General features: G+C 39.4%; 1 protein-coding gene across 38 annotated transcripts in view; it reads left to right on the top strand.

The window, feature by feature from the left end:
* Positions 1 to 23,311, top strand: part of DLG2 (discs large MAGUK scaffold protein 2) — a 1,058,052-nt gene that overhangs the window by 398,764 nt on the left and 635,977 nt on the right. For 20 of the 38 annotated variants that reach the window (XM_083797000.1, XM_083796967.1, XM_083797009.1 and 17 more), the window contains one exon: positions 15,717 to 15,797. The exons of the other annotated variants lie outside the window; for them this stretch is intronic. In XM_083797000.1, coding sequence (XP_083653126.1) covers positions 15,717 to 15,797 — 81 coding nt within the window. The remainder of the gene's footprint in view (positions 1 to 15,716; positions 15,798 to 23,311) is intronic. 38 annotated transcript variants of the gene reach the window in all.

Raw genomic sequence — 23,311 nt, 5'->3', positions numbered from 1 at the left:
TTTTAGCTTTAAGATTTAGGGTCAGGGCTTTTTATTGAGGTGTTCGTGTACAAAATTTAGTCAGACTTCAGTCAGAGTTGGCACCTAAAGAACCATGGCTTTTCACACCAAGATGGCTACTTGGTGTGAAATTATTGCTGCTATTTAAAAGTGTACAAGACCTCAGATCACCTTCTCTTGCTTTTCCTACCATACTTAGATTAGTTAGGAAAACAAACAAACAAACAAAAACCAAAAAAAAACAGAAATCATCCAAGAATTATAGTTTGTGGACCACTAAATATGGTCCATCAATTTCTCTTGGACTTCAGTTGGATTTAGGGCCAACAAATTTTGGCACAAAATTTACCAAGGAGGACTAAAGTAGACATGAATTAGATAGCTTTTTTGAGTTTCATATAAATCACACAAAAGTGATAAATTAGAGTAAATAGAACATTTGTTTGGTATTCTTTAGCTATTATATAGTTATTTTCTACATGTGAATAAAAGTCTTGATAACTTTTGTTCACCAGCTTCAAGACAAAATTCATTTTCTTGGCATGATGAATATGGAATTGTTTTTGTTTTTCATCCAAAAAGATTAGTGTGTCTAATGTAGCTGTAGCAAAACAAAAGAGAAGGTGCTGAAAACCAGAAAGAACTGAATAGTTTTTGAACTTGTTACTCTGTAAGTTACATTTTCTGTGTGTAAAGCTTTGAAAATGAAGTGAATTTGTCCACTTCATAGTAATGTTCTTGAGCCTACAGTGTGTAAGTATAGCAATTCTGTGTATGATGCATACCAATATAATGATTTTTAAAGTTATAGCAACATTCCTGAACGAGTGAGACCTTGTTGGCATCTACCATACTTACCGGTTAGCAGGTGAGATCCCAAAAGAAAAGAAAAGCACTTTATTGAGGAGTGCAGACTGCATGCAGACATAACAACTTGTTGGTATTCCCAGCTCCCAGATGTACTGTTGTGTTCAGCTGCTGTCCACAGAGATCAGTTTTAGGTACAATCCCACGACAGAAAGCACATTTTAGAACAAATGCACCTTGAAAAAATGACAAGTGAAAAAAGCCCTGAATTCTTAAAGGAGTTCTGTAACTGCTGCCTTTTTTTGTTTGTTTTGTCTGAATATTTTCCTTCTAAATTTTTTTTTTTTATTATTATTAAGAGATTTGACTGTATTCAACAGCACAGGTTGCCCAGAGTGGTTGTGGAGTCTCCCTTCTTGGAGACCTTCAGAAACTGCCTGGACATGGTCCTGGGCAGCCTGCTCTGGGTGTCCTTGCTTGAGCAGGGGCTGGACCAGATGAACCCAGAGGTGCCTTCCAACCTCAGCAATATTGTAGTTCTGTAAGAACTTCCAGTCACAAGCCTTGGAGCAAAATTCGCTAAAGCGGATTGATAATTGCATTGGGAATGCCTCTAGAAAAGGGCTGTGTCTCTCTTGCTTATGTACATGGTGTGGGTACAAGTAAGGGAATACAAGAAAAGTTGACCTATTGGTCTAGGGGACTGTTTCTTGCCTCTTCATTCCTCTCATGCAGGTAAGCCTTGAAGAGGGAGCTCTGTTTAGGCCACCCAGCTCTTTTCAATCCACAATACTTGATCTGTTGAGACTTTTAGAATGCAGCCAAAAAGTAGCTTTTTTCCCTTCATTTATCAAGAGAGGCTTTGACTTACCTAGAAAGAAGGTATCTGTACTGTTCTCAAACTTCTCACAAAGCTTCACATTGTAGAGTGAAGATAGGGAGGTCTTCGGTGGGCACTGTATGGAGGGAGAAATAAGAAATTTGGGAGACATTTTTAGTTTGAATTAAACTTCTGTTGATTTGAGTAGAAATTTTGGTTGGATCTTGAAATTCCAAAGTTTGGTACAGATTTGTTAATGAGAAGCCTCAGGTCTGGGTTCTTCTCCTGAAATTTCTTCAATAGGATATTTTTTCTTTTATTTGAAAAGACAAGAATGGGTTGGATAATGGTGATCAAATTAGAAAATACTAGGTGAAGCTTTTGTACATGTGATTTCCCTCTCCTCGCCCCCCTCCCCCTGCCCCAGCTTGAAGAAATGTACTTTCCTTTTATCTTAAGAAAAAGGAAACAAAATAAAATTGACAACAGCCTTCACCTGTGTTTTGTTGCTTCACTTTCTAGAGATGCAGTGTATCCTTTTCAAACCTAATGGTTCCTCTTCTCTAGAAATCTTTGCAATATAATTGAAAATCCAAGAAGTCAGTGACATTTTTCTATCCACATCCTGTGATGGAGTATTAACCTACTATCCTGCACATCCACTTGACTTTTCAAGGACTTCAATTGGATACTCAAAAGCTGTAGAGCCATTGATTGTCATTTGACTTATTGTGAGTAAAATCATATTTGTTTTTATTGTATACTTCAAACTGATGGAGCTAAGCAGTGATGTGTGGCTGTTTACTCTTTTCTGTATAAAATGTTAACCCTTGCCTCAAGGAGGGATTAAAGCTCTGTTTTCTTCTATTTCTGGTCCCACCACAGACTTTTGCGGCTTCAGTGTATGACCTGTTACTATATATACATGCAAACTATTGTATTATTTAATGCTACTATCTAGTCCTATTTTCAGCACCATGGTTGATGCTTACTGACGATTCAGTTTTATGCTGATTTCACCAAAAGCAGTAGCAGTGTTGCCATTGTGTGGGCATCCAGCTGGGGTTGTGTTAAGCAGGCAATCTACTGCAAAAATAATTTTACAGTCCAGTCAGCGACAGAGATAGGAACAAAGCAAAGACAGGGCTAAACTCAGAGTTCCAAACAGCACCTTTTTTTCCCCCTCAAGTTTCTAGGCTTCAGCATTCCCAACAGTAAAAAAAAAAAAAAAAAATAATAAAAAAAAAAAATATCACTTTAAGGGAAAAATGTTAATATACAAGATCTAATTACCTCTGTCTAAGCTGATACGCCTACAGCACCTTTTACATAACCCAAACACTTGAGTTCCAATTATACAATTATATTTTAACATGTATTAAGTGCTATTCCTTTAGGGAGGAGACTTATGGAATATTTTAACTAAATTCCTTCCTCAGCACAGACCTATATGGTAGGGTCTCATTTCACTACAGTGCCAAAGACTTGGTTTTCTTCTCAGTTCCTTTCCCCTTGAGTACACCAGCTGGCTCTTCAGAAAGCACATTTTCCATGTCTGCAGTACTGGCAGACATGTCTTTATATGTATCACAACTGCAGGGTACAAAGCTAATTTTCTTGGGGTCAGTAACTGCACTGTTACTGCAGTTAGATCAATAATGCTTGCACAGTGCTAGGATCCTTTTTTTGGGTACAATCTGTGGCAAGGTCCAAGTCTCTAGAGGAAGCAACATGCTCAAAAGTGGAGAAAAGGCTGTCTGCTTGTTTTGTTTTCTAGTATGCCTTGTTCTGGAGATTGATAGCACAAAAAAACTGCGTTTTCCTTTAGAATCACAGGATCACATAAGTTGGAAAAGACTTCCAAGATTCACCTGAGAAAAGAGACCAACACCCTCCTCGCTGCAGCCTCCTTTCAGGCAGCTGTAGAGAGTGATGAGGTCTCCCCTCAGCATCCTCTTCTCCGGACTTTTCACTTTAGTGAAAAGGCAGATGATGACTCCAACGACCATTCTTCTTTTCTGGTACCTTCATGCAACTTCTCTAAGATCCAAAAGCCCTGGTCTGCAGGGAAAACTTGTTGAGAAAGGCTATTTGCTACATACTTTCAACTGCTAACATCAATGAAGTTTGTAGGCCAGCACCTTTGAAAACCCAAAGCCTAAGTTTAGACTGAGAACCTAAATGTATTCCTACATTCACAACTGGCTTGAGGAAGAAATAGTGAGTGGAGGACAACCCTGGCGAGCAAGGCTGGGCATTACTGGTGCTCCTCATGTGGATTAAAGGTGTGTGTGGCAGTGGTTGCTGGTGAAGGGGAGGTATCAGGGCCCAGAATTGTGCTGCTTCTTCCCATCCCTCAGCATCAGCCCATGTCAAAAACTCGCATAATCTAGGTTGCAACCGCACAGTTTGTGCTAAGTTCAGTGCTGCTGTAGAGGTTACCTTATCAGCAGCTGAACCACATGGCGTAACACTGACAGGGCTATTTCTATACTGTACTGGAGTCATTCCTGCACAGTGACTTCTGTGTAAAATATCCCCTGCTTAGAAAACCAAGTTTTGAAAATATTGAATACAGTTATTGCATGGGGCAGTACTATTCACCCACCAGATAAACCGAGCTTCCGCTTAAAGAAAATGTGGACGCAGTTAATTGCAGGGTAAAACTAAGTTATTGAAACATTAGATATGTGTTATTCTACTTGCACAAAACCAAAAAATCTGGAGGTAAAGTTCCCATGGCAACCTTAGCTCTTTTCTCCTGTGTGCAGTTGATGTGTGTGTATGCTTGTATAAAATAGGGTCACTCATTATCATGGATGTGGTCAGAGTGATTTAGGACTTGCTGATCAGAAACCTCTTGATCAGACCAGAAATCTCATCTTTAAAAGTGGTTTATTTCTGATATTTCTCTAGCCAAGTGTTGCAATGTAGGGGGGATTATAAATTTCTGTCCATTCTGATAAGTACTCATTCTAAAGCAAAATGCCTGAACAATCCATATCTTGTCATAAATCTGATCTGTGACTCTTCAAATTTAGCTGCAGTTTGTGACAGACACCCTGTAGTCATGTATCCTATGAGCTAGTAAGATGAAATCGGCACCCATTTTTTTTTTCGGATGAGCTCAGTGGTATCAAACACTTGATTACACATCACACTTTGATGATAACTCTTAATACTGCAGAGCTAATTTCACCAACAAAGTTTTTTGAAAAGGGCTGAGCACCATTTGCCTATCTGTCAGGGATTATGGATGCTGCAGTCATCTGATGATGTAGCTGAATTGTCTCCAGTCCTCCCATATCACTCGAACCGATGACATTTCCAGTGCACATTCTCATGCAATGCTCCCTTAATCTCTTCATCTCCATCTCCCACCTCTCCCATATTCAGTTTTTCCAAAAGGTGCACATCAGCCATGAGAAAGTGTCTCTCAGGAATGCAGGTGTTAGCAGAGTGAGGGGACTGATGAGCAGCGTTAGGGAGGTGTTTAGTGCTGGTGTAGGGAGAGACTGGCAGCTGTAAGAAATTTGAGCTACTTTGTGTAGGCAGAATGAATAAGGGGAAGTTATGTGAAAAAAGCACATAGTATACTCTTGTGAAATGTGATGGTAAAGGCATTAAAGGGCACTGTTCATTTTATTGCTGTCATGAAATTCAGTGAATGGCATGTGCATGGTAGTGAGCTTTACAAGTACAATGTACAACTACTTGTGTGTGTGTGGTTGCCCTGTAATTCTCTGTTTTCAGTGACATAATTCTTCAGGGTAGTAGCTCAGAAAGAGGATTAATATTTTAGAGGATAAACTGTGGATGTATCATTTTTCTTATATAAATAAATACACATCCCTTCATCTTCTGAAGATGGGCAGATTCTTGCTGAGCTGTTTCATGAAATCAATACAGAAAACATTATATAGAGAGATAAAATAGGCATACTCTATGTATAAATATATTCTCAGCAGACTCACAAAGTAATATGAAGATTTGCAGGCTTTCAAAATACCGAAGATATCAACCTAAAGACAGAAGAAAGAAGAGTTCATTTTATTTAAGAGCTATGAGTATTTAAAGGAGATATAGGTATTAACTCACCAAGAATTCATCTAAAGAGAATTGAGAAATATTCAGAAAGAAACTTCATAAAAATTCTATTCTGTTGTCATTTGGGGGATTAAATGTTATAACACTTAAATTTGGCAAAGTCTTTGAAGAGTGTATCTCCTTTAAATCTAGGAAGGTTGGACCTACTGATGTAAAACAATTATTTCTATTCTTTAAATACTTTATTTTTTTTTCCTGTGAGTCATGAGGTCAAATTCTAATGCTTAGCATTCTGCTAAAATTAAACAGCACAAAGATTTCCTGCCAATATATTTCTGAATTTGTGTATTTTATTTATATAGATATAGCACAAATTCTAAAATGCATATTTATGCCCCTGAAGGCACTAAAAATAGAGCAGTTATATTCCCCAAATGTTTTTCATTGTAATTATATTTCTTTTACGTGTAGTAACATTTGCTTTATTTTCTTATAAAGAAAGAGTTGAAATTTAATGTTAAAACAGGTAGGATGCATTTTAAATGAGTCTCATGACAGAACTCTTTTCAATTAGTCCTCTCTGAGACAGCCAGTGAATGCCTCTGTGTTCACATTAGTAAGACAGTCTCTGGGTCATGGGAGGTGACATCAGATTCCTCTGACTATTTCCAGCTTGCTGAAACCAGACATAGTCTAAAGATGACCTATTGCAAGTGTTATTGAACCAAGGGATTGCTGAGCACAATTTGTAGAAGGAGTTAGAAGGAACAGAGAAAATACACAGAGGAGGAGAGTGAAACACTTCAAAGCCAGCCTCACTGGGAATGAAATTCTCCAGGAAGGTGGAGGACAATGAAAAGAACACCACTCTAGTTTTGCAGGCAGTGAATACCAGCAAACATACTCTTGTTTGATACCTATGTTTGATAGGTTTTGTTGCCTCAGGCAAAGAGACCATAAAACTAAAGTAAAGAAGCTGAAGGAATGTTTAATACCCCATAAGCATGAAATATCAATAGTAGTTTTAATCAGAGATACAAAAGGTTGAGGAAACTGTGAGTGAAGAGCCATTTGGCATTGCTGGAGGGTTGAGTCTGTGATGAGAGATCATGTTGGAACATATGCATTGAGATGTAAGCATAGTCTGCTGTGCTCCCCACGCTGATGGTCCTTGGTGTGCGCCATGGACACACGATGAGTCTCTATTTTGTATTACACCCCGTGTTTGTTTTCTCCCAGTCATCTAACTGGAATTCTTCCAAGAGCATGTCAAAACCCCTTAGCTGTCCTATAGCAGGAAATAGTGGAGAAGGGACTCTCATCCCAATGCATGCAATTGGGAAGGTAAACAAAACTAAGGAATCCCAGAAAGAAAGATGTAAGGATTTGACAAATAAAAGAAGACACCAAGTCCAGGCTCAGAGTAATAGATGAATATCTATTATCCTAATTGAGAATCCCAGTAGTGTAAGAGAAGTGAACTAAGTGTACGGCGTCACAACTCCAACTGTAGCAAAAATGCATGTGGAGTTGCAAAAGCGTTAGTTAACAGAAGCCAATGCTCTGGGTGTCATAAAAGATAACGTGGGAAGAAGGATGGATTAAAGCACTTTGCAAAAGCTGGCAAGAGCAAACAGTGTGTTTTATTCACACAAATCCTCATAGGAACAATGAGCAGCAGTTTGTTAGGAGATAAATGCACTGTTGAACTGAAAGTAAATGGGACATTTATGAAGTTGGACATGGTGTACACTTCATTGTATTATAAGAAACAGTTGTTTTTATTGTCAGAAAAGCACAGGTTTGGATACTAGATAGTAAATTTACTATTAATACTAAAAGAGATCAGTGCTGCACATATCCTAGTAAAGAAGTGCTTTCCAGATCTTGGGGCTCTTGAGGGAGGGAAGGAAAGTATGAGGTGTCATCTCCACTGGACGGCATGGTGCAAAGTGTGCAAAGGCTGACCAGGGAGGGAGGACTCCAAAGAGCAGAGTTTACTCAGGAGACCTTAACATTAAAGGAGTATTGAACTAACTGGATGGATGAACAGTATAGCATGTTTGAGGACTCTCAGCTTGTAATGGTACCAAGGAAAGCATATGTTTTATTAGCTGAAAGAATAGAGAAAAAAAAAAAAAAAAAAAAGTTTCTTTCCCCATCAAGAAACTGTGTTCCTAGAAATGAAGGAAGCAGAGTGGAAGTTGAAAAAATATTCTCCAAGAGTAATAAAACTGCCAAACTGCAGACATTTAGCAGTATTTTATATGTCATAGGGCATAAGAGACATCCACAAATGTGTCTGTGGTAGATACGACACCACAACCATAGGAAACCTTTGCCTTTTAGCAATGACAGATGAAGGCTAGACAGGTCTCTTTGGCACTGAAATGGCATAAACACCCTCATCTCAGTGGCTGAGCATGATTCTAGCCTCCAGAGGCATCAGAGGATGATGGAGACCAACTAATCTCCCATTTGTACACTTAGTTAAATGACCCTTACCTTAAGGATAGGTAGAGCAAGCACACTTATTAGCTTTGCTAGGAGAAAAAGGAATGATGTTTCAGAGAAAATTTATGCCAGGTGTTTTTATGAGCTTGGTGAATCAGCAGATGTCTTAGAGAAACAGTACAAATGTTTCTGCTCATTCAAACCCTGGAAAGCACTTCTTTCCTTATATTGCCATTTGAGTTGTGCTGGACAACTAAAATGTTCCAGTGGGAAGCACATCTGTGATATCCTCACAAGCAGTAGGACCTAGAAAGGTTAGAAAGTCATGACCAGATTGTCTCTGGAAAAACATGGGGTGCTCAGTCAAAGCTGAATGAACTCCTGCTACGTATTACGTTATTTGCTTTTTTGGAGTACTGGTAGGTCATAACACTGATCCAAGTTAACATCCGTAACCTCAACACACGTGGCTTTCTTTGAAGGGAGAGCAACACAGGGAAATTAATCTTACTAACGAGTTTGGGAAGGTGAAAGAATTAGAGGATCTTTATGATCTTCATAGATGAAATACTAAATTGCTTTCAATCCTCTTATTCCACTCCACTCTGCAAAGCCTGGAAATAGTTTCTGCATTACAGGTGATAAAAATTGATCATCAGTTTGCTATATGTACAGCGACTTCAAATGGTTGGCTTAAATATCTCATGTTCCTATTCATAGGGAATGAATAGAAGCTAATATTGACCACAATCCAATTGCCAAAATGGCTTGGTAAATTCCCACTTTTTCTCAGATAAATAACTTTTTTTTTTTTTTTAGTTAAACTGTATGATTCACAAAAAAAAAAATATTAAAATGAAGGTCATTTAGAGTGAACAACCCATGAGAAAAGATGTAAAATATTTTGTATTGGCTTCAGCTGGAAAGCAGAATTGCTGATCTGAAGCCTTGCAGGATATGCCAGAAATACAGCCTATATAATGCAAAAGAGGCTCATGTTGGTTGTTCAGGAAAAAAAAAAAAATATTGTTTACACTTTCAGGGGAAAAATTTGACAAACCTATGTATTTGTGCTTGACTATTGTCCTTACTTTATTAGGAGGTGAAGGTGGAGCTCATGCATATCAAATCCATTTTTGATGTACCTAATGCAACTGTCTGAGAAATATCTGAGAAGAGACCACAGTTTACTGAGCATGAGTTTAAGTAGTTTTCACTAAACATTAGGTTTAATCATGTAGTCTCTTATTCTCACAATTCCCTGTCTAAATGGCTGGTGAAAAGGATGTTAAAAACAAACAAGCAAATGAACAAACAAAGAAAAAAATACTGTTGCAGAATCAATCAGACTGTGTCATTGCTGATAGCTCTGATAAACAGAAATCTGAAAACAAGCATATTTGCATTTCTAGAAACCACTCCTAAAGTCATTGGTGACTGCTAGCTGAAGGAAAAAAAAAAAAAAAAGAAAAAAAAGAAAAAGAAAAAACAAACAAACAAAAAAAAACAAAAACCCACAACATATGGCATAGTAAACTCTACAATTAGTGCTGGGTGATTTTAGCTCAGGTAGTGCATTGTGCACCTCTTGTAGCGGAAAGTGGCTGGGTCTGCACTGTGGTACAGGAGGTAAGTTTGCATGGTCTGGCTCCTGGTCCCTTCTAGAGCAGTTTTGGCCTGGAAGAGACCAGCTGGATTGATCCAAACCAGAGCCAGGGCTTCAGCCAACAGCTAGCATTGAGGCTAGTGAGGGTCCAGGCTTGAGCCTGCTGCTCAGCTGCCTTTTTTTGGAGGTACAGTGGTTTCCAGGAGGAGTTACAATATTACACAGGTTAAGCTAGCCAGCAGCACCAGCAGCAACATCAACAGGGAACAACAAAAACAAGCAGTTTCACAGCTGTTTGACAGCAGCAGTAAGGCTGTTCCAGGTGAGACCTGCTGGTCTGAAGCAACAGCTCTGGAAATCTCCAAACTAATTATACTCTGCTAGTAAGGTTACTTATTAGATTGACCAAAAATACATGAGCCTATATGGTGTTTTTTTAACCATTAATTTGGGGGCTGGGAATGAAAGGCATGCTTTGGGGACTGCTGCTTTAATGGCTGTGTTTTCCAAGCAGTAGAGTGAGCTCTTGCTACCCCTCAGTAAGTACACACAAGGGATGGAGAAGATCCCTTGAAAGACCACTGGACAATGACTGATCTCTGAATGCCACACGAACATCAGTAGCCTGTATTCTTTTTTCCCATTTCATGAATGGTGTCCAAGGATAGGACTGAAGAGCTGTGTTTTTGCAACAGTTATTTCAGCATTTGTTTTACAGAGACAATTAAGTGGAAAAAAAGAGGTGTTTATGGAATCCCAGTTTAGAAACATGATTTTTCTAGGCTAACACTGAAAAGTAATAGGCTGGCAACAGAACAAGCATGTACCCTGCATCCCATGTGAAGATGTGACATCCCTACTCTTGTTTGATACAGTTCTTTCACTTGTCTCCTCACCTTTCTTTTCTTGCACTCGTTCCCTTACTAATCCCATTCCCTCCAGCTCATCCAAGACAGTATTCAGCAGGTACTGATACTATACACTGACTAACCAGGATACCTGCTGCCTCTCTACAGGCAGATTCATACATTAAAGCACAGGTCTGACTGAATTCCAGAGGCTTCTTTGGACCCAGCACTGCTCTTCTCCACAGTTCCTCCCAAACCTTTTGTTTTTACAGAAGCAATTGGCTTAACTGAAGAGAAAAGGCATGATTTTTTATTTATTTATTATTTTTTTTTCTGGGCTTCAGTCCCAAAGTAGATTTCTGCTCTCTCTCACTTTCTCTCGTTCTTTTGAACCCTTCCTTGACTATGCCATTGTGCAATGCTGGATGGCTTTGTAAGTTCCAGTTTTATTCTGTGTCGCAAATATTTGTGTCAGTCAAATATAATGATACAGGGTAACAAGTGCAGCTTTGACTTAGTTATAGCTGCTACTTGACAAAACCATTTTCTGGTGGTTTAGGAGATGAAGCCAGAAGTGTTTTAAGTGCACATGGAAAAGCTGCTGCCTGCTTTGATGGGCCTTTGGGACTTGACTTTTGCTTTAAACCAACAGGGCATGACACATGGAGGCAGTCAGATCCTAGCTGCAGAAATCCCGGACGTAGCACACCATCCCAATTCCTGCATCCAGATCAAGAATTAGAAGGGAAGGCAATTCATAACATGGTTATTATGTAAAACATATGCACAAATTGAGGCATTGTGTACACTAGCATAATTATCCATTGCTGACAATGAATATGCTGGTGCTGAATGTGATTAACCTGCAAGCGCAGCCAAGAACTATTCTTGTTCCAGAGAGCCCATGTTAAACCTGCCTGCTTGTAAAACTGCTTGGCACAGCTTTAATTGCACCCATTGCTGACACCCATTGTCAATAACAAACATTTTTTGCTGCTGTAGACAAGGGTGAAAATGTAAGGATGTTGCAGTGAGCCAAAGCTTGAAAGCCCTCACTTAGCTCGTATGCTCAGGATTTAAACTACTGGGGAAACTTTATGTCTCTGGCTATTTATTATTACATACACCATGTTCTTGGAAACCACTCCACATTTAACAGCAGTTAAACCCATCTGCTGCTCCTGAATTTTCATTTCATTCACAAGCCTGCTTGTTTTAAAAGTATTTTTGGACTCATCACCAATGTGCTATCAAGCTTTTATTATTCTGCTGTAAGTTGGCAAGAAGAAAGACTCAAATTTTAAAAGGAAATGGTAGCCTCCTATATATTTCTCAGCTTTTACTTGAAACTTCTCTTCCCCTCGTTGACATAATTGAAGTTTTTAGTTTAAATGCAGTTATTTGCCACAAAAGTTCAACACCCCATTGCTAAATGCTGATTTTAGTGTTGCTTGTAATTGTGAGTGTGTAAATGCTGCATAATTACCTCATTGGTGTAAGGAATATATTTGAATTTAACAATGTTGATTGCAGATACCATTCAGTATACTGATGTTCCTGTAAGGGCAGATTTTCTTGCCTTATTTACACACAATATCACAATTTTCCTTACACATCTCTTCTCCCTTTTTCTTTACACATCTCTCCTCGCTTTGTTCATGCTTTATTACTATTACTTGGCACAGCAATACTTCAGTGCCCTCTATGTAAGCTTGTCAGGGATTTTGTAGTTCCTTGAGATTTTCACATGATCTTCTTCAATTTCTGAAGATTTTTTTTCAAGCAGAAAACTCTATTTTCCTCAGTTTTCTTTGGGTGGCTGACTTGTAGGATACTGTCTGATGTTCTTGTATGAAAGTAAATTTTGTTGGACTTCCCAGTATTAAATATGTGCCCTTCCTTCTCCATGGCAATAAATAGATCCTGCTTTAATCCACAGATTCACAAGGCTTTCCAGAGAGTGGTCCAGTTTAGATGTATGCAAGGTCTTCAAAAGAGGAATACTTGAACACTGAAAACAGTTTGTCTTTAAGTCTTGTGTAAAAGTTTGACTGTTTTTTGTTTTTATTTTAAGGTGAGCTGTACTGAGGGATCACAAGTGTCATACTTGTTCATAACATTTAAGATATCTGAAACACTTTTTTTTGTTTGTTTCTTTTTTAATTAAAGAGCAGGAGATTTAAATTTTCTATACAATAAAACTCCAAAACTTTATATTTAAAGTATATATTTATAATATATATCATTAGTGTCAATGTCACTGTCTATTATTAAATAAAAGACCTTAAAAATAATAAAATGAAGACTCTGGGGTGAGATTCAGTTGCCTAAGATAGGCATAAGGTGCTATTTTAAATGTCCTGCAAGATCTAAGATGTTCCTGTGGCTGTCAGAAATGACAGATGGAAACCCACACCCTTCTGAAGCAGCAGCTGGAGATAAAGTGATACCTTACTGCATTTAATGACACTAGAAAACTCTGTTTGGGAAACTCATGCTAGCTCACCTTTAGGGTTGTTGTACTTATACTCTACGATGCCTAAGACTAATGTTGTTTTATAAACGCTCCCTCACTGCTGTTTGAGTAGAATTTATTCAAGAGCCTATTTTTACAAAGGGGATTCCATTTCTACACCATAGATCCACTCAGTGCAATTTGTACAATTTTGATTTGAAAGCAGGTATATATATATGCATATATTAAATTAGCACAGAGGAAATATGCCTTTTGCTGTTGGCAGGCTATTAATCATCTGGTTCTGAATTAAAATTGCTGAAATTACTAGGAAATAAACTTCTGATGGAGAAAAGCTATGGAGTCATAGCATGTGGGGCTGGAAAGGGTTTGTTTCAAGGTTTCAGCATCCTAGCAGTTAGGGACATTTTCCATAGTTTCCTGTTTAGGATGATATCTTTGGTTTCTGGCCTCAGTGGAGGCAACTGATCACTATCCCCATGTAATATCCTGTCTTTGGTCTTTCCTAGGCTGTGATTTCTAAACACCTCATCACTCTTTTTCCTCTTCTGTATATTTTCTTCATTTTTGTTCAGTACCTACCTCAAAACACAGTGTCCCCAAAATGATACGGTTCTGCTGGTATCTCATCATCAATGATTACAGCACACTAGTTATAACCTATTGTCCTTATACATAGATATTGTTAATATTTTAAAGGAAAGCTGTTTTGCAACAGAACCTCATTCTTGGCTCCTCTTTAGTTAATGATCTCCATAAATATATTCCTTACTTATATTTTTGCATTTAATATTTCCTTCCTCAGAGCAGTTCTTAGTGCTCCATGAGCATTTCTCCTATGTTTATGAATCTCTACATTTCTTTTTGTAAGTCTCCAGAATCTATTCTACAAACTAAACTAAACATACTTATATGCCATGGTTGAAGTACATCAGCCCTGGTGGGCTTGTCCATTTAGTGCTTCCCAACCACCCCTGGTAGGCTTGGTCCTGTGTGGAAATCCATAGCCACTCACAGAATCACAGAATTGTTGGGGTTGGAAGGGACCTCGAAAGATCATCGGATCCAACCCCCCTGCCAAAGCAGGTTCCTTAGAGCAGGCTGCCCAGGTAGGTGTCCAGATGGGCCTTGAATATCTCCAGAGAAGGAGACTCCACAACTTCCCTCCACTCATTACACTGAATATTCCAGATTTTGTCATGTGAAAAAAATCCTGTCCATATTAGTTTGATTGAATATTCAGATCTAAATCCATCCTAGTTACATAAGGCATGGTAGGAATGCATCCTCCAAAGGGCAATTCAGGGCATTTAAGCTTTGAACCACACTCAGGAGTTTCCTGTGTTTCAAAGGACTCTGCTCCCAGCTGGTACATCCAAATGCCTGAAGTTTGACAGCATCAGCATAAACCTCAGCTCTTAATAATAATGTTTTATGACAGCAGTAATCCTTTCAAGCAGAGCTAGAAGTCCCTTTTCTTTAGACTATACTTAACATTTAAAATGTTATACTTTTTTTTTGTTTGTTTATATAATTAGTAGCCATTCTTTATACTGACAGTGTTTCAAGACTTCCCTGAATGCCTTGTTAGCCTGGTGGTTTTATGCTTACAGGTAAAAAGACAAAATCTTGCAGATAAGAATGAAAAAATACTGGTGTTTGTCCTTTTGCGTTAAAAAAGTAGTATCTTTTAAAAGTATCTTATTAAAAAAAAAAAGTCTATAAAGTAGTATACTACAAGGTGAGGATAAACTTTACATAAACGTCATAAAGAATATAGACTTTGTAAAAATGCTTTTCAGTACTTTAGGTATTAAACATTCTATCTATCTGTATATATAAAAACCACTAGATGCATAGCTACAGACATGATAGTTTTGCTGTTAACAAACTCTGTGATCCTTGCAACGTATCTCTCCCTTTTACTTAACAGAGCTCTCTTGTATTGTTTGGTAGGAACTCGTGTTTTCTCCAATGGCATTGACTCATGCCTAGTGAGGGGCCTGAATTCATTGCAGAGCTTCCATTTCATACACACACACACAAAAAGAAGCCTGATATTCATTAAAAACAAACGTATAGTTTCCTACTGTTAAAACTTCACAAATTCGTAGTGATAATTGGAGTAGGTTTTAAAATATGGAAGCAACAAAGTTATTTCTAATTTTAGCTAGAAAAGGGTGGACTATCAAGAAAATGTTTATTTATTCCTTATAGCATTTTTGCTTGATTTGCTAATAATTACTTGAGATTGGTAGATGTTGCATACTAAAAATATACTGAAGTACAGTAATGCAGCATTAATTCTTGTAAAATATATCTCCCTTGATTGTTCTTCCTTGAAGGAAAAACAGCTATTTAATAGATACCTATAATCAATAGTATTTACTTGCCTTTTTGAATATTGTATAATATAATACTATTTCATTTATGTTAAAAAGCCTCTGGAAACTTCAGCCTGTAATAACACCAATTTACAGCTTGAAGGGAATAAATGGCATGCCAGATATATTCCCAGGGCGGTTATAGCAGGAAAGACCCCTAACCCCTGAAAAACAGCCTGGGAAGCAAAACCACGCAACTAAGCACCGTATGCAAACACAATGAAAAATCTGAGTTTGGAACATGTCCTGAGTAGATGTCTCTATGTACTTCCAGAAAGGCCAAGAGGAAGAGAATCCCACAGGTAGAGGCCTTCAGCTGGGACCTTTTCCTGAAATGGAATGGACTAATGCACAGGTGAGAGTAGAGCACTGAGCTGTGGATAAAAAAAAAATAAATAAAAAGTGAGGAAAGGAAATAGTTTCTGGACTGCTGCTTCAGAGTTTTGACATTTATTTTTATTTATTTATTGAACACCTCAGTAACTGGCAAAATGCTGTAGCATATAAGAGGTTCTGCCTCAGTTACATAGTGATCAAACTGAAAACAATTTGGACTTTTTGAAAAACAATTGGCTTCACCGGGCTTATGACATCTGACCAAGTCAATGGTGATAGCCAATCGAGAGACTCTTCCCGAATGCAGTCCTTCTAACTGGTTTTGGATGTCTCCTATAGATTGAGATGGATTGTGCCAGAAAAATGATTGTCTCTCTCCATTGTCTATACTTTCTTTATGGTCAAATAACATGTTAGTGCCTAGATTTTAGATATCTCATGTGATCAGGAAAATTTCACCTTTTTGTTTTTGAAATGTCTTTATTCTCTTTTGGACTTGCAGTGATGCAATCAATCTCTTAGTTGTAACAGGCAGGACCAACCTGAGATACAGGAAAGGAAAACTAAGTATATTTGTGCTGAATGGTGCTGCTATCATGGACCTGAGAAGCCTTACAGACAACAGAATTGATGAAGATGTTTTATTTGTTTTATTATATATATATATATTATATATATATATTTTATCAAAGAGCTCTTTCAGTAAAGGAGTTGTCACTGAAGCTACTAGTATGAAAAAAAGATCCAATTCAAACAAACAAACAAGCAAACAAAAAAGCCAATGAGTTCGTTGCATGATATTACTAACCTCCATAAATGTCTGTTATCAAAATATTCAGTTTAGTTTACACTGCATTTGTGTTCTCGGTTTTCAGTGTATGACCTCCCGCCATTATGGTAATAGACAAGAGAGAAACTTGATATTTTGGTTGCTTGCCAGCTAGGTCCTTTGGAATCTCATGAGAAAAAGGAGACAGGTTAGGATTTCAGGATAATGCTCACTAATGGGATATTTCTGGTAAAAGTATTCTAAAGGGATATATTGTTGATGTCCAAAATGCTATCATTTGATTTCAGAGTTAACAAGACACAGGGATAAACAGGGCAGGTGATAATTCTGAGTGACCCTTGCAGAGCTCTCTGCCAGATGGACATCAATTTATAACAGCTTATGATGTCTAAGTAATTTTCATAAATGTAAGGGCCAAAAATACGTGGCATTTAAGGTGGCAACCCAAGATGAATTCAGTGGTACATATAATGGATAAGAACTCTTACAGTATGTATCTGAACACTCATTTTCTGCCTCCTAGGATTTTGCAAAAGGTCTAATGAAGCTTATTTTTTGGTTTATTTTGGATGCACATAACTAATTTTTACTTCTTTTTTTAACACCTTCAAAGAAGAAAAATGAAGCTAGTCAGTCACTGTTTAATTAATTGTGTCATTTATTCACACAAAGATGAACAAAAACTCTAATACTTCTTCAATACTGAGTGGCACACAGTAGGAGGAAAGTGCTGTTTGCTCCTTAACAAGCCCATATGGTAGTAGGAGATCCAGTGTCCCTACTATGCAAACAGAACTGAATCTTTAAAAGCATGTTAAACAACATCTGTCAGTGATAAAATAAGTAAATCAGAAGGCTCATTACTTGATAACTTTCACCTAAGAGCCATAAAAAGGAGATTGACGAGATTTGTTAGAATATTTTTCAAATTCTGGAGTATGAGTATCATACTATTTATTTTTCTTTTTTAAATAATGCTACAGAGCAGGTTAGCTAGATGTCATCCCTGGATAAATATAGGAATGATTAATGAGGATTTAGCTAAGAAAGCAAGTGTAAGAATAAATTTATGGTAAGAATAAATTAATGATAGTCAGCATAGTTTTAAAGCAAAGCAATTATATTAGATAAACTTCATTTTAGAATGTGAATTTGCTTGATGAATGGCCCTAAATGTGGTTTAGGCTTTTGTAAAGCATTTGATTTAATATTACATTGTATCTTGTTTAGATAAATAACAGTATACTATATCAAAATAATATTCATTAAGGACTGCTTAGCTGACATCTCAAAGTGCTAGTCAATGAGAAATGACCCTCGCGTGGAAATACTGAGAGATAGTCTCCCACGATTTAGAACTGGCTGTGGACAACATATTTCAATATTTTCTCAAATTACTTGGAAAGTGAAATAAATTCATGGATGGCAAAATTTGCCCATCATGCAAAGATTGAAAAAGCAGAAAAAGAGGAGGGCACAGCAGTCAAGCAGAGCAGTCCAGTTACAGTCTGGCATGGTAAAACAGAATCCACTCAAAGAAAATGATTATTACTTGGAAGAGAAAGATTACACAGCCAGAGGGAAGCAATGCCACCCACACATACACAGAGGGGACGCCTATGCTGGAAATGAGTGACTCTAAGATGGTTTCAGAGGAAAGAAACAGCTCAGCAGGAGCTTATACAATGAACATTTAATGTTAAAGAAAGGACTAAGAGTTAAGAATAAGGAGGTGGCTTCATTCGTCTATGCAACAACAGTGAGATAATGCAAAATATCATGCCAAGTTTTGGAGTCTATACTTTTAAAATATATTGAATATATTTATAGAAAGAGAACAGAGACTAGAGAAAAAATCCTCCAGAGAGAGACATAACTTTATGACAGCGTGTTCCTGTGGGGAGACTGGAAATAAGGGGATTCTTCAGTGCAGCAGAGAAAAGCAGAAACAAATGCTGGACAGGCTTTTTCTAGCAGTGAGAACATTGGACAAATTATCGAGGGAAGTGGTAGATCTCCACTGCATTACGTTTTCAAGATTAGATGCTTTTCTGAAATAGGTACACACACTTTAGTTTAAGGTAAGTTACTGTTGTCAGTGTTATGAGATGCCGTATGTTAGGCTAAACTCAGTGATATAATGATACATTCTGCCTTGAACTCTGAACATTTCAGGTACATATTCACTGCTCCAGCACACTCAGCAAATTCTTCTCAATGCAGGAATATGGGATTAAATGATAGAGGTGAGTGAGATTCCACTTATGTAACTAAGGCAGTTTATCACCTTCTTCCCCAGCTACTAGCTCAAATGAAAATATGTGGAGTTGTATTACTTGGTCTAATGAGAGCATTTACTTCCTTTCACCTTTCTTCTTGTGGGTGGATGGAGGCCAGCAATGCTTTTCTCACTCTGTGTTTTGCTTGGCTTGAGATTTTCAGCTTGCATTTCAATGCAGGCATGAATCAATCACACATTACCTGTGGCTACCCTTTGAAAGTTCAGTAGAAATAATTGCTGTCAATCTCTTAGCTGAAGGGGCTTCTCTCATAAAATACACCTGTATTTTATGTCATCCACACTTCTATTATTAATATCCCAGGGGAAAAAAAAAAGTCAGTGTCATAAAACATCCTCTAGGTTCACTTTTTTGCTTTTTTATTTATTTATTTTTTTTAAATTCGATACACCAGATAGATAAAGAGCTCAGTACAGCCATCTCCTGGCCAAAATGTGTGGAGAATGAAGGCTAAATCCTGCCAATATCACTGATTTTTGAATTAGTGTTCCTTCATTGATTTGTAATCTGGAGTTGGTAAATTTTGATTAAAGCCAGAAGATCTCTTTGACAGGGTTTGATATTGTATCTGTGTTGTGTGACTGTTTGCCATCTACATCTCTGTGATATTTTGTGTGGTCTTTAAAATGGAATTCTGGACTTTCTAGACTTGAGACACATTGTTTCTATTCCTGGCTTTGCAACCAGTCTCTTGGCTCATTTTGTGAGCTTGCTTCATTTTCTTTGCCTTTGTTTTCCATCTATAAAAGGGAAATAACATTTTCCTTTCTTTTGAAATGTGCTTTGAGATGAAAGCCAAGCATCATACTGACTGAAGAGCCATTAGATTTTTTTCTATCTGTTTTACATATAAGTAATTCATTACTGCAGACTATTACAGATACTCTCAGTGCAGTGAATGATCTCTTCTCATACAATAACATTCTAGCACATTTAGAGGTAAGGGGAAACTGAGACCCCCTGCCTACAAGTCTATAGGTGCACTGTTCAATCCCTAGAAAAAGTATAATTAAAATGAGTTTTAATTTGCCCTCCCCAGACCCCTACACCCCATTTTAGCATTTCTTTTATGGCCCCCTGCTTGATTTGGATTGCATATAAACTATTGTCCTGGTTCCAGTTAGGACAGAGTTAAGTAGCTCATAGTAGCTGGTAGGGTGCTATGTTTTGAATTAGGATGAGAAGAGCGCTGATAACATGCTGATGTTTTAATTGTTGCAGAGCAGTGTTTACACCAGGCCAAGGACTTTTCGGCTTCTTGCTCTGTCCTGCCAGCGAGCAGGCTGGGGGTGCAGCAGGAGCTGGGAGGGGACAGACCCAGGACAGCTGACCCAAACTGGCCAAAGGGGTATTCCATACCATCTGACGTCATGCTAAACAATATATAGGGGTGGCTGGCCGGGGTGGGGGGCCGGCTGCTCGGGGATAGGCTGGGCATCGGTCAGCGGGTGGTGAGCAATTGCATTGTGCATCACTTGTTTTCTTACACATTATTATTGTTAATACTATTACCATTATCACTATTATTATTATTATTGTTATTATTATTTTCCTGTCTTAATAAACTGTCTTTATCTCAACTCACAGGCTTCACTTTCCCGTTTCTCTCCCCCATCCCAGAGAGGGAGGGGGGAGGGTGAGCGAACGGCTGTGTGGTGTTTAGCTGCCAGCCGGGTTAAACCACAACAGTCTTTTTGGCGCCCAATGTGGGGCCCGAAGGGTTGAGATATCGACAAATCTGACCAGAGTGTGTTAAACTAAAATTGGTATAAGTATTGGACCTGCTTAATAGTTGCTAGTCACGATGTTGATTGCCTTAATCTCCAGTCTGCTGTACCTGTATTCCAAATTGAGTTTTATGGTGCGTTACTTTCTGTATGTGCTCCCTGTTGCACTGTTCATCCTTTCCGGGCCCTGGTTTAAGATTGTTATGGTACTGTGCGGTGTAGCAATGGCTTATGAAATGATGAAATATCTGGTCATGACTTTAACCTGGTATTTGTACTCAGCACTGACATCGACTCTATACTTTGGAACCCATATCTCGGAAACTATTAGCAATTACACCTATTGCCTGTTTTCGTTAGGGAGCCAATCTGTGAAGGGGACAGGGGAAGACATGTTTCCCTACCTGTTCACTCTCCCTTTCTCCTTCACCACCACCCTCTTATCCCCCGAGTTAGTTACGGTGGTTCTCCGAGATGTTGAATATCCTTGGGATACTCAGACCAGCCTGCTCTTGTTGTTATGTCTCCTGAATGCGCTTCAGATTTTGTGGAGGGTTAAACAACTACTTAGGAATCTCATCCGGAGATCTGTCTTGAGGCGGGATAGTTGCGAGTGGCAGGGAGTGTGGGAGGATATGGGCAGGTTTCTAGAGCAGTGGTCACCTCCAGTGTTTTGGACATTCACCCCTGAACAACTGCAAAATCCTAAAAAGCTGGCAGAATGCTTGAAAAAAAGGTGTCACGACTCTGGCAGTTCCAAAGTGACACAAATCACTGTAGCGTGCTGGGGTCTGGCTTGTGCCTATCGAGCTGCAATTGATGCTACTAGCAACCTAGCTCCAGCTCCTGTAGCCGTTCCAGCTGCAGCTCCTGCAGCTACTCCAGCTCCAGCTCCTGCAGCCGCTCCAGCTCCTGCAGCCGCTCCAGTTCCAGCTCCTGCAGCTACTCCAGCTCCAGCTCCTGCAGCCGCTCCAGCTCCTGCAGCCGTTCCAGTTCCAGCTCCTGCAGCCACTCCAGCTCCAGCTCCTGCAGCCGCTCCAGCTCCAGCTCCTGCAGCCGTTCCGGCTCCTGCAGCCGCTCCAGCTCCAGCCCCTGCAGCCGCTCCAGCTCCTGCAGCTGCCCCAGCTCGTGCAGCTGCTCCCACTCCTGTGGCTGGGTCAGAGAAACGAGCTGTAGCAGTGCAAGTTGACCCCGCAGAGGGTATTCCAAGCCCTGTGGCAGACCCTGTGTCTGGGTCAGAGAAACGAGCTGTAGCAGTGCAAGTTGACCCCGCAGAGGGTATTCCAACCCCTGTGGCAGACCCTGCGTCTGGGTCAGAGAAACGAGCTGTAGCAGTGCAAGTTGACCCCGCAGAGGGTATTCCAACCCCTGTGGCAGACCCTGTGGCTGGGTCAGAGAAACGAGCTGTAGCAGTGCAAGTTGCCCCTGTAGACAAGGTGAAAAAATGGTATAGAGGCTCAGGTCGTTTAAAACGCAGACAGTCTTCTGCTAAGTCTGGGCGTAGTGAAGACGAGGCTGGGCCATCAAAGGTGCAGGAGACTGAAGATGAGGATGAGGATGGCGAAAAATCAACAGTAACTACCCGGACTCCATACCAGCCATCAAAGGTGCAGGAGACTGAAGATGAGGATGAGGATGTCGGAAAATCAACAGTAACTACCCGGACTCTACACCGGCCATCAAAGGTGCAGAAGACTGAAGATGAGGATGAGGATGTCGAAAAATCAACAGTAATTACCCGGACTCTATACCAGCGTGAGCTACGAGATGTGCGAAAAGATTTTGGTCGCTGTATAGGCGAGCAGCTTGTCACCTGGCTGCTCCGGTGCTGGGACACGGGAGCCAATTATGTGGAATTGGAGGGCAAGGAAGCCAGGCGGCTGGGATCCCTTGCTAGGGACGCATGCATTGACAAAGCAATTGGAGATGGAGCACAATCTCGCAGCCTCTGGAGGCGTCTCCTGTCAGCTGTGAAGGAAAGGTATCTCTTCAAGGAAGAACTTGTATGTTTACCAAGCAAATGGACCACCATGGAGAAGGGAATTCAGTACCTGAGGGAATTGGCCGTACGGGAAGTAATTTATAAGGACCTAGACGACGCACAAACATCCGCAGATCCAGATGCAGTCCGGTGTACACTACCCATGTGGCGGAAGTTTGTACAGAGTGCCCCATCATCATATGCCAGCTCATTGGCAATGCTAGCCTGGAAAACGGAGGAGAATCCCACAGTGAATGAAGTGACTAAAATACTCCGGCAGTACGAAGGAAATCTCTCCTCTTCCCTAAAGGCCTGTGTCTCAGCTGTGGAGAAACTCTCTGAAGAGGTCCACCAACTTAAAGAGAATTTATCTTCCCCTCCACCTGAACGAACCAGTGTCCACCAGCTAAAAGAGAATGCTTTAGAGAAACTTTCTGAAAAGATCCACCAACTTGAAGAAAGATTATCTTCCCCTTCACCTGAACGAACCAGTGTTCACCAGCTAAAAGAGAATGCTTTGGAGAAACTTTCTGAAAAGATCCACCAACTTGAAGAAAGATTATCTTCCCCTTCACCTGAACGAACCAGTGTCCACCAGCTAAAAGAGAATGCTTTGGAGAAACTTTCTGAAAAGATCCACCAACTTGAAGAAAGATTATCTTCCCCTTCACCTGAACGAACCAGTGTCCACCAGCTAAAAGAGAATACCTTGGAGAAACTTTCTGAAGAGATCCA

The sequence above is a fragment of the Anser anser genome, assembly GCF_964211835.1.
Source record: "Anser anser genome assembly, chromosome: 1".
NCBI lineage: Eukaryota > Metazoa > Chordata > Aves > Anseriformes > Anatidae > Anser > Anser anser.
This window is presented reverse-complemented; position numbering and strand designations above follow the sequence as displayed.